Here is a 12,838-nt window from a genome sequence, read left to right as displayed (position 1 = left end):
TGACGACTTTCGGATTTGGTTTCAAAGCAATGACGTTTACTCCGTATCTACTTTCAAATAAACAGTTTGGTATCTTGTATTTTGGTTTTATATATATATATATATATATATATATATTTATTTATTCTGTAAAGAGCTATAAATAAAAAAAAAAAAAACAACTCATAAATGATACTACCCAACACCCACACATATTCCATTGTCCAATTGATCAAATTGGGCATGTGAACGTGAAGCGGTCTAAATAGTAATTTGTGAAATTTACAAAGGTATTGTTTGTACATGTCTGCATTAAAACTGTATGCATGTAAACTTAGTATACTAAGCAATTAATTAATATTGTAATAATTACTATAAATTATCTATGATTTGACAGTTGGTGTAACTACATGTATTACATATGTTCCATTATAAATCATCTATAAGTATTACAAGTCTTTCACGGTTTGACATCGTTTTCTCGTCTAAAATAACATCTTTTGTACTTGAAGAAACGTAGTCAAATTCAGAAATTCTGAACTGAGATGTCAGGTGGAAATGCTCCAGATGTATTCAGCTACCCCTATGGTGTAAATGAAATAAAAGCAGGCAAAGTGATTAAATAAATACCCCCAAACGATACGAATAATGTCCTACTCCACTGAACCATTGACACAACTATCCAACAGAGTGCAAATGAAGGGAATGTAAAAAAAAGTTTGATACGATCATTATTATTTGGATTTCAAATATTTTGGCCACGAGCATCACTGAAGAGACATGTATTGTCGAAATGCGCGTCTGGTGCAAGATAATTAGTACCGTCAATTTTATTAACTGAAGTCCAAATAAATATAAAATGATCATAAAATAGCCTTTCAATTCAGTCATTGTCATAGAAATTGCTTGGACTGGTTTAAGTTTAAACATATGTTATTGTTCAAAAAAGGACAAATTTGACTGGTATCGTGAAAATAATTATATAAATTGATAATCATATATATTGCATGTTCGTAACGTAAGTGGGTCACTGTTTGTGATGTTCTGCGGTGTCTGTCGTTGATGGAAGATGTTCGCTATTGTTCTACTGTTTGCCGACTATTGTATTATTTGTTTTGTGTTTCTCTATGATGAGTGTGCTTGTGTGTTTGTACTGCATTTCTGTCACTTAGTGTTGACATTTTAGTGAAATGTTTTTTAACATTGTCATATAAGCGGGAGGTATGGTTAGCCATAAAACCAGGTACAACCCTCTATTTTTTCATTAAATGTCCTGTACCAAGTCAGGAGTATGGCGCTTATAATCAATTAGTTATGTTATATGTATGTTGGCGTTTGATTTTGTTGCGTTCCTGCTGTTCCTATGTTTTCCTCTTATAGTCGATGTGGTTCCCTCGCTTTTAGTTTGTAACCAAGATTTGTTATCTCTCAATCGATTTATGAGTTTTAAACAGCGGTATACTACTGTTGCCTTTATTTGCTACGTTTTGATAGGATCATACCAATGAGATGCAAATTTATATTCATTCTCAATCTAAAGCTCATCCATACATAAACTCAATGGGGAACTAGGGTATAGAAATGTTATCACCACAGTCCTCTTCTGACCGTAAGTAAAACCCTTGCCAAAGTGGGACGTTTGTTTGGCTGTGTGGGATGAATAATTTTGCATCCACATCCAATCAGAATACTGAAGTTTAATCTTCTAGTCGATAAAATGTGTCTTCGCGATTCAGAACTCATGCAACAAATATTTTAGGGGTCCGTATGTGGTCTCCGTTTCTAGGTAGAATTGCTGTCTCTATCCATCATTCCCTCTTTATCCAGTGTCGGCCCAAATGGCATACCTTTTATCCCTATCAATTATTATAGCAGAAACCAACTATTATTTTATTGATAAATTGGTCTCCTCTATAACATGCATGTAATATATGTCACTATGAGTTGCCGTTTTTCACACTCAAAATCGTGCAGTAATATTTAAATTACCCATTTTGCACGCAATGCTCTTTACTGTCTTGACTGTCTGTCAACTGTCAATATTTATTTAATCGGTGGTAACACAATAAATCTTAAGATATATCACCCGCTATAATTAGTTAATTAACATCAAATATAAAACGTATGTAGAAAACCGGAAGCCGTAATATAATGTGTAAGAAATATGTTGACCACACAATTAGTTCATTGTCAAATTTGCATACTTTTTTTCAATATAATTCAACAACTTTTGTAAAAAAATTATTAATTATAATAATTAAGAGTTTATGAATTGTTCAAGCAGTTAGATTTACACGGTCAATCATGTAGTAACATCATTTACATGTGAAAAATGAGGATTTCTTTGTTGACAATCGAACAATAAATTTTTACTAAAATATTTATTGGTAAACAACATATTAGGTAAGACTTATCGTTTTATATATCTCAACATTATTTATTCAGTAAATGATTTAATTTCTGTTCGTTTTTTATATAATTACACTGTAATTTCTAAGTCTATTGATTGTCACTACAAGAAATAGTTAAAATAAAAGACTATTAAATTAAATTATTGTTGTCGGAATTTTAAACATTCAATTTCATCGGAATGTAATACATGAAAAAATGAGTAACAAACGTTTTTATTTTACCTATATATTGTCCGGGTAACTGTGATATGAATACATTTTTCATTTGGTTTCTCTCAGAGAGTTGTGTCACTGGCAATCATACAAAATCTTCTTATTTTTTTTATTTCACGTTCGGTCAAAAACTCATAATAGATACCAGGATTAGAATTTTGTACGCCCGACACGCGTATTGTCAACAAAAGACGGCGGTTGTTGCTATATTCCCCGAGGGTATTGCCAGCCTAGTAGTCAGCACTTATGTGCTGACATGAATTATCTTTGATATGGTCATATTTATAAATTAACTGTTTACAAAACTTTGATTTGTTTTAGAAATTTCTTTTTTAAAATAAGGATTTTCTACCTCAGGAATAGATTACCTTAGCTGTATTTAGCAGACTTTTAGGAATTTTGGTCCTTTATGATCTTCAACTTCGTACTTTATTTCGCCTTTTTAACATTTTTGGAGTCGAGCGTCACTGATGAGTATTTTTTTTTAGACGAAACGCGTGATTGGCATAAATATAAAATTTAATCCTGGTATCTTTGATGAATTTATTTACTACTGAAACTGTTGACCCTTCTAGGATACTTCAGTTCAACTCCAGTTTTTGTGTTATTTTGTAGACTCGTTATCTTATCGTCAAATTTCATTTGGGCAATTAGTTGTTTTTTCGACTTATGATAGGGGATTGACCAAGTGTGCAATTCTCCCTTTCGTACTAAATTATAATCCTGGTACCTTTGATAACTATCTTAATTATATTTTCGATTGTAGAAACAAAATTATTTTAGCATTGGCATATCTCATTGAGAGATTATTCGACATTGTACCTTTAAAGGTCAGTGGGCATTCAATTTGATTTCTTTGCATAGTTTGCTTGTCAAAGTATTGCCATTTTGATTTCGACATTTGTATTTTACTACCAAAAATAACATACAGACGAGACATCTGTGGATTGACAGTTGATTACATATGTCGAGAGACATCCTTATGTACAACGCAACTTGGATTACTCAAAGGATTTTAACCAAACCTACTGATTCGTGGTTCCTTCCGATTATTAAAAAGACAAATGTTTCTATTCAAAGTGTCAATATTTCCGATTTTATTTTTAATTTTCGAAATTTCGACATCAATTTGTAATTGCATAGTTTGCTTGTCAAAGTATTGCCATTTTGATTTCGACATTTGTATTTTACTACCAAAAATAACATACAGACGAGACATCTCTGGATTGACAGTTGATTACATATGTCGAGAGACATCCTTATGTACAAAGCAACTTGGATTACTCAAAGGATTTTAACCAAACCTACTGATTCGTGGTTCCTTCCGATTATTACAAAGACAAATGTTTCTATTCAAAGTGTCAATATTTCCGATTTTATTTTTAATTTTCGAAATTTCGACATCAATTTGTAATGATTTTGCACTGTTTTGACATGTATTTTGTAAATATTTGCACTCATTAGAAGAATTTTGATCCAATAATGTTCTAGCCAATAAAAGAATTTATTTTTCTCGATTGGTAGTTTATAAAATTATATGCGTAAAAGTTGTTTTCAATCACTTGCAATACATTGTAACATCACTAATCGTCGAACGTTTAACACACATAGCAGTCCACACATACAAACAACTACCTTAAAGCAGTTTCAATATATAGTATATACCAAAAATAAGGTCCTTGAGAAATAAATTTCAAAATATAATCACTGCATGCGTATTGAAACTCTTATATCAAGACATTTTCAAAGTCTTTTAATACTGCAATTCACTTAAAGCTTAGTCTACCCTTGCCAACCAACTTATAAGTGGTTGTCGATTAACTGTTTGTCTTTCTTTGGGTGGAGAGAAATTAATTAATAGTTTCCAGTGAATTTTGTTGATAATAAATTGCTATTATACATGTACTCTTAATCATTTTAGGGAACATAAAGAGGTAACAACGACATACTTACACGTCTTTCAGATGGAACTTCAGAGGCAGCTTTCAATTCTCTGCCACATATTTTTGGCAGCATTAATCAAAGGTAAAACATTTCATATTTAGGAATGTTTCTGAAATTAAATTATAAGTAACACCCACTTTGAACAGTCACATATTGATCCAGCTTCATTAAGTATCACTTGACAATACCTACCACACAAAGACACGTGCGCTGGCATTAAAATGAAAATATATTCTTTAATTCGTCTTTTTTTCATCTTAGGTTACGATATTCGAAGGGTATGTTATTTCAGCGGTAGCTCCATTTACAGAGATGGTCTTGAATTTTCATTGAAACCATCAGATATAGACCCTTTTCTATGTACACATCTTATCTATGCATCAGCAGCCTTAAACGATGACGGTTCCGCTGTAAAACTGCCAGATGGTTATGATGATTTTCAACAGTAAGTTTTTAACAGTTTTTAAAATGCATGGCATTTAGCTTAGTCAAATTTAAGTATAAATAAATACAGCATTTGACTGTTATACTGAACCTGTAAATTGTCAGTTTTCGGCAAAATCACAACATTCAACACGAAGCATCGTTCAACTAATGAAATACGTATGCTATGAACTTTGAGAGTCCGACAAAATGAGACTGTCATCCTTAACACGTCTGCAAACAAATATGTTAAAAGTCAATTTATCATAACATCACTTGTTTTTATCAACCAGTCTCCTAAAAAGTATGTTTCAGTTCTTTGGCGGGGTTCAACCGTTGTTGTCTTTATGAAGCTTCCTCGTTTCCATGCATTTACTATTCTATTCGTTACCAAACAGGGATTTGGTTGATATGTTACCCCTTTTAGATATGCTGAAAACAAAGCGAGATACTTTTGAATATCTCAAAGTATCAGGAAATAATGACCATTTCAGATCAGAGCACATGATATTCAGGGGAAAGGGAGTTCGTTGAGCCTTTAAATGCATATCAAGAACACTTAACTGACTTTTCTTAATTAAAATTTCTTGTTTATTTTATAGATATAGAGATTTGACCAATCTAATGAACATAAACGAAGATTTGGTTGTTATGTTATCTGTTGGTGGATGGGAACTTGGTAGTCAGAGTTGGAGTAAATTAGTATCTTCTCGTACAAACATGGAATTATTTGCCTTGGAAGTTATTCGTTATCTTCGCATGCATAATTTTGACGGTTTGGACGTTGACTGGGAATATCCAGCCACTAGAGGGAGCCCACCGGGAGATAAACACAACTTTGCCGAATTATTAGAGGTAATTGTCTAGGAAATAAGTAAAATAACAAAAATACCGAACACTAAGGAAAATTCAAAACGAAAAATCCCTATGCAAATGGCAAAATCAAAAGCTAAAAACACATGAAACGAGTGGAAAACAACTGTCATATTTCTGACTTGGTACAGACATTACACCTTATGCAAAACATGGTTGATTAAACCTGTTTTGTTTTATCTATCTTAAAGTATGAACATTTAAGGCAAAATATACGTAATTGGGATTTGTATTTTACTGATAAACCACTAGGCTACATCTGCATATGTAAAAAAAATGAAATGTAGCAAATTTTTGGACCATGGGTAGAGGCGATGATTAAAATAAAAAAAAGACTTACAGCAGATTCCAGCGAGTATGAAGCTACAGGTAGATTCTTTGGTTAGCTTCCTTGCTAGCTCAACCATGAAATCATTATTAGGTAAGGTACACAAGCCTTTGGGTGGAGTCAATAGTTAAACAGAGAACCAATCAGAACTAGTGACATAATATAAACATTGTAAAACTAGTCTTACAAGTCAGTTTAAAAATAAGTTTTAATCTAAATTTAAAATTTATTGATAAGTATAAGCAAATTCACAAGCATGTTGTAGGTGTGTTTGATTTGCCAATTTTATTTCAATCAATTACTCAGTTCATTTATAAATACAGTTATGTGAATGTACTTTACAATGGTACAATCACGGCGTAAATATCCTTCTGTTGCCTTTGAATTAGGAATTTGTTAAACTGCAATAGTATAAAAACAGCAAAGATAATGATTAAGAGATGGGCCATTTTGTACATATACAAAGGGAAAACTTCGAGCAAGCATTAATATTTATAGTTGCATTGCATTTTTAAAGTTAAACGGGATTTTGTGGCAAATAAACCAAGATTTTTGTAAAAAATCCACATATATTTTTGTTATAAAATTTTAAGCATAGATTACTCACTTGATTTTCTATGATGTGCTAGCGATTATAGTTTACAACAAATCCTAAACAACCTTTTAAATTAAATTTAAAAAATCGTGCTAAGTCCCGAAAGTCGAGCGCACCCTAGAAGGTTTACTTGAATTGGTCCATATTTATATTGTTTAAACTAATATCTAAATTTATAAACTTTTTTTAAGGAAATCATTGCTTGCGATAATCCTCCATCTATCAGGTACCAAATTGCCAAATTTGAGAGTACAAGGGGAAATACTGTGGATTTTCTATAGAATTTCTATTTGTTTAGCATTGAATCAACACTAAATATTATCATCTTTGAACAAAACATAAACCGTAACTCCGCTTCTAATTTATTGTAAAACTAAGAATTTTTTAATTCAATCAAAGACTATAAGAAATAAAATTTAATTTGCAAAGTTGTTTACATTTAGGTAAACCTGTTTGTATGAAACATACATATTATAAACAGGCCATTGATATGATTGTTTTCATTGGATGATGAATTGGTGCTATGCTCCTCCCAATTTTAAGGTAATAATCATTTCATGGTTGAGCTAGCAAGCAAGCTAACCAAAGAATGTATCTGTAGCTTCATACTCGTTGGAATCTGCTGTAACTATCATCTATATTTTTTTTGATGAAACGAGGTAAATTTATGATAAGATATAAGGTTCAATGTAAGTAGAATATTCGTTGGAAATGTGTGCAGGTATTCATTTTAGAACAAAAGTGCATTGAATTTTTCCCGCCAATTTCTAACTTTCCTGGCATATGTGATATGTTTTACTATGTAAAGTCTATTCACAACATCAACAAGTATATATCTTGTAACTTTTATTTAGGGGAAATTAAAAACATCTATGTAATATGAACAACTTATTATAATCTGGGATAATATAAGTATAATTCCAGTTATAATTGAGCAAAAATTTTCAAGTATTATAAATATTTCAAAGTATTAGTAGGAATTTCTCCTTCTATTAATTTAGGTATTACAACATTATTTTGAGATCGAAGAAGAACCTGACAATAAAGAAACCCTTGTTTTATCAGTTTGTGTCGACCCTACTCAACAGATGATTGATAAATCTTATGATCTAAAAAGAATATCAAGGTTTGTACACAGACAAATTGTATGTTAGTATAGAAAATTAAGGGTTATACCAAATATTTAAATGCTCTTCTACAAATTTGGTTTGTCTTGTCCGCACTTATGCTAATGTTGTCTGTATTGACTTCATTGCCATTTCGATGTTAAGGCTTCCTTTATTGCGACATTGATTAAATAGTTTACATTTATGGAATTATTCTATTGAAAATTTTAACTTTATTTTCTTTCTCATCTCGCTCAGTAGGTCATCCCACAGACATTAAAACTATTCATCTCACCTTGTGTTCAGTGTTATATTTGTACAATTCATTTTCGATGATCAAGTAATTTGTGACAATATTTTGTCCAGAAAAATATATATAGTGTTTGTTTCAAACCACCAGGTTCAAACGAGTTTTTGGGATAGAAAATAAATGGTTTGCGAATTTTACGTTAAGACAAGACAAGAGACACTCAACAATCCACATTTAGAGGATAAATATTCACCTTGTAAAAATCATCAATGAATCTTACCATTCTCTACACAGAGCGTGTCACTATTTGAGCTAGAACTATCATATGAAATTTCTTCTGTGTTTTTTTTTTGCCATGTCGTCTGTTCCATTTATGATTTTATTCACGTATTGTTATTGTCACCCTTTAATGAACCAATCTAGATTTTACGATATACTTTATCGACAGTTTTAAACGGCTAGTTGGTATGCTAATAATTACCAGTTATGCTTCTCTTCTGTTCACCCTATTTCTATTTTTCTTTCTTTGTTAAAAAGTTTTACTTATTCTAAAGAAAAAAGAGAGTACAATAATGATTAAACCGTTGGTACAGTTATGACATTATGACCTAGTTTTATATGAGACTTATAGAATCTCAACATTGGCTCTTCATTTCATTCTCCCATTCGATAATTTTCATTCTGTGTTTGTAGAGTAGTAGATTTCATAAATCTGAAACTGTATGACTTGTATGGACATTGGGACGATCCAATGAGAATATATCCACATAGTGCACTGACTGGAGAAAATAACGAGAAAAATGTAGTAAGTTTATACATGATTGTGTCTTATTTTCGATACTGGTACGAAGAGACGGATATTGTTTGATTGACATTTTCTTGTATATAGTTTAAGGTATCATCTAAAATTAAGGGATATTTCCTCTTGTATAGGTCTGATTCTTTGTCTGAATTTGGATAATCTTTTGATACTCTTTTCATATTTATTCGATATCTAAATTTTTAAATATTGCGGCCTCGAGAATCCCTGGAGAGCCAAGCGATTTGTCGAAATGTGCATCTGGTGCAGTAAAAAGGCTACCGTTAATGTTATCACTGAAGGTATAGATATTTTGGTTTGTTCTATTTCTTTTTTGATTTTTTATTGTGATAGCAGGAAAAAAATACTTAAAAAAGTGCAATATTTACATTTTAACAAAAATAATTAGTTGAAGTGAAAAAGCATAAACAACAAACTCCACGCACTTAAATGGATTACATATTGTATTTTTAAACAAACATTTAATTAAAAGAAAAACTCACTATACTTTTGGAGTGGAGATTTATTTCCCCGAGGGTATCACAAGTCCAGTAGTCAGCACTTCTGTGTTGACTTGAGTTATCATTGATGTGTTCATAATTATAAATTAACTGTTAACAAAACTTTTTGAAAAACTAAGGCTTTTCTACCTCAGGAATAGATTGCCTTAGCTGTATTTGGCAAAACTTTAAGGAATTTTTAGTCCTCAGTGCTCTTCAACTTCGTACTCTATTTGTCCTTTTAAACGTTTTTTTATTCGAGCGTCACTGATGAGTCTTTTGTAGACGAAACGCGCGTCTGGCGTAAATATAAAGTTTTAATCCTGGTATCTATGATGAGTTTATTTCCTACCCAGCTATAAAACACATGTATACCAAAGAAGGGCGTCCATTTGCTATGCAGGGTATATAGATGCGCAGACACGTCCGATCTGAATAAGATCATTTTTAGTTCTGTTCTTGTACTATGAACAACGAAATTATTTTGTTTGTAAAATATATTTTCGTACTCCAACACTGTATATCTTTCAAAAAAAGTTTGAAAATAATCAGTAACATTGAAAGCTCATGAAAATAGTTTTTGATAGTTGCTTACATCCACTTTATTTTTTAACTTTGCTTGATACTTGTCTCATTGGCAATCATAACCTATTTGTATATTGTAACAAATATTAATAATTTTAATGGTTTATTAATTTTCAGAATTCTTTATTAAACAACTGGATCTCACAGGGTGTACCTAAGCATAAAATCGTTCTTGGAATACCATTTTTTGGAAGGTCTTTCAGATTACAGAACAGCAACTTGTCTGCTCCAGGATCATTGGGTATCGGTCCTGGTTCTGACAATGGAGATGGATATCCAGTTAAAAATGTAAATATAAAACTCTAATCAACATTCATAAAGAGTATCTTAATTTTGATAGAAAAATACAAATAATCTTTTTATATTGTAAATCCTATTCTCGAAAGTTATTTTGTTTCGTACCCGATGGTATCACCAGCCCAGAAGTTAGCACTGCAGTGTTGACATGAGTATCAATTATGTGGTCATTTTTATAAATTTCCTGTTTACAAAACTTTGAATTTATCGAAAAACTAAGGATTTTCTTATCCCAGGAATAGATTACCTTAGCCGTATTTGATACAACTTTTTGGAATTTTGGATCCTCAATGCTTTTCAACTTCGTACTTGTTTGGCTTGATAAATATTTTATATGAGCGTCACTGATGAGTCTTATGTAGACGAAACTCGCGTCTGGTGTACTAAATTATAATCCTGGTACCTTTGATAATACAGTATTCAACCAACATGTGGTGCTACCTTAGTAAGCCATTTGTAGTAAAGCGAACACATTTTCACGAGTTGCTTTTTAAGTCATCAGCCGCCTTTATTTCTTGTTCAATCTTATGTTGGTTATTGTACTATTCAAGGTTTTTTGTTATTGTATTTTTTATATTGTTAAATAACAAGAATACAAATATCGCCAGAGCAGAAAAGATAAAATCAAAGCAAAAATTCAAACAAATGCATGCAAAACACAAATGTTGTTATGGGTCAATGTCTCCGAACAGGAACAATACTTGTATATGCTCTCAGTTGACCTATAGCTTTATACCACATCTTTATTGTATATGCATATAACAGAATGTTTCTATTCTTATCAGCTCTGTCATCTTATAAAACATGGTGGATTGTCAGAACGAATGTATGCACGTGTACCATTCGTAGTGCATGAAGATGAATGGATAAGTTATGATAATCCTTCCAGTGTTCAAGAAAAGGTAATATTTCTCAAGAAATCATATTATGGATGCTTTATTCGGGGCTATAGGACAAAATGGTAAAATTTCATTGCGTGTATAACACATGTTGCATGATCATCACCGGATACGTTTTACAAAAAAATGCGGACACCCGAGAGGATTCAAAACTCATATAAGTCGAGAGAAACAGAAAATAATGAAGCAACTAGGGGAAAAAACTCAAATCCTTGAAAGACATAGAACAAACGAATTCAACCAAAACATGTGGACATGTAAAAGATCTAACAAATCAGACATGCAAACATATAACAAAACCTAATGCCTAGACATGTTATGCACTAAAATTGAGAGAAATGTTAGGGGTAGCATGTGCATGCTTGTGTTAAATCGTTTCCTGCTCCTTAGTCAGCATAAAAAAGTTTAAAAAAAAAGATTTGGGTAAACATCAATTAGACAGTAATATTCGCTTCTCTCAATATGTAATCCTTGAATTTATACCAATATCACACCATAGAAAATGTATTTGCAGGCTGAGTTAGTGATTAGTAATAGACTGGGAGGTGCATTTGTGTGGACTTTAGATATGGACGATTTTAATGGTGCATGTGGGACTAAGTATCCTATGATGTTTGCTGTCATTCATGGGCTACGGGAATATGATGAGTATCTAACTGACAAACAAGAGGCTATGTTATTTATGGCAGAACAAAAGAGGCTTGGAAAGGAGAGGTTGTCAAATGTTGCATTAGAGAAAAGGAAAGCAGGACATATGTTAGATCAATTGAACGTTCCTCAAAAATCAGAATCAACATTTTTTTGGTAGTAGAAAAAGGACTAAAAAAAAAGTCTCAGATCCGTTTTATACTTGTTTTGTTTTATATTATACACTACAATTGATTAAACCTTACTTTGATATATATCTGTATTGCTTATTTTTTACCTTTTTACTTGACGTAAAACCGAAGTTAGTTTGAAAAACAAAAAACAAAAACAAAGAGGCAATCATGGGTTGGAGACTGTCGGAACGGATAGTTCTTTCACTCAACTATGAGATATTGTAATAAAACAATGCTATTTGCGATTATGATGAAAGAACGATGGAAATACTTTATCTGTAACCTTTATTATGTTTGAACGATATTTTTTTTAACAGTGAATTATTATTTCTATGCGAACCACTGTGCTTTATTTGTGTAATTCTGATATCTAGAAAATACTTCATATATGACCCTTATAAGAAGAATGATTGGCATTATCCTTTAACTTCACGTTTCGCTGTGTAGGTGATGACATCTCACAATAGAGGAATCATTCCAAGTTTCGTGGCTATTTTCATAAATTGAACTTGATATAAAGGATATCATATATACGGTTAAACATGCTTCGTATCGCGAAGGACATCTGGGAAAGATAGGTGAGAGATACCAAATAAACATTCAAACTCAAATGTTTAAATTAATCTGACAAAGCTATGACAAAAAACGAGCAAAAAAAAAAAACAACGAAAAGACAATCAGTACACAAAACACAACAAAGTAAACTAAAGACAGAGCCAACATGAACCCCACGTATTGCAATGAGGGTTGATTGAAAACATTCAAACAACGTTTGAATATAGGGTATATATCTCCCAGATGCTAAAATATTCCAA

The 12,838-nt window shown here is 31.7% G+C and overlaps 1 protein-coding gene across 1 annotated transcript; it reads left to right on the top strand.

Annotated features, from left to right (window-relative positions):
* The first annotated feature begins 4,551 nt into the window (after positions 1 to 4,551).
* On the top strand, positions 4,552 to 12,098 carry LOC143047048 (putative chitinase 1). The gene is made up of 8 exons (XM_076220033.1): positions 4,552 to 4,628; positions 4,809 to 4,992; positions 5,573 to 5,825; positions 7,768 to 7,892; positions 8,816 to 8,927; positions 10,124 to 10,294; positions 11,089 to 11,205; positions 11,717 to 12,098. The coding sequence occupies exons 1-8, from the start codon at positions 4,568 to 4,570 to the stop codon at positions 12,008 to 12,010; spliced, it is 1,317 nt and encodes a 438-aa protein (XP_076076148.1). The 5' UTR covers positions 4,552 to 4,567; the 3' UTR covers positions 12,011 to 12,098.
* Positions 12,099 to 12,838: the final 740 nt, after the last annotated feature.

This window comes from Mytilus galloprovincialis, chromosome 9 (assembly GCF_965363235.1).
Source record: "Mytilus galloprovincialis chromosome 9, xbMytGall1.hap1.1, whole genome shotgun sequence".
In the NCBI taxonomy this organism is placed as follows: Eukaryota; Metazoa; Mollusca; class Bivalvia; order Mytilida; family Mytilidae; genus Mytilus; species Mytilus galloprovincialis.
This window is presented reverse-complemented; position numbering and strand designations above follow the sequence as displayed.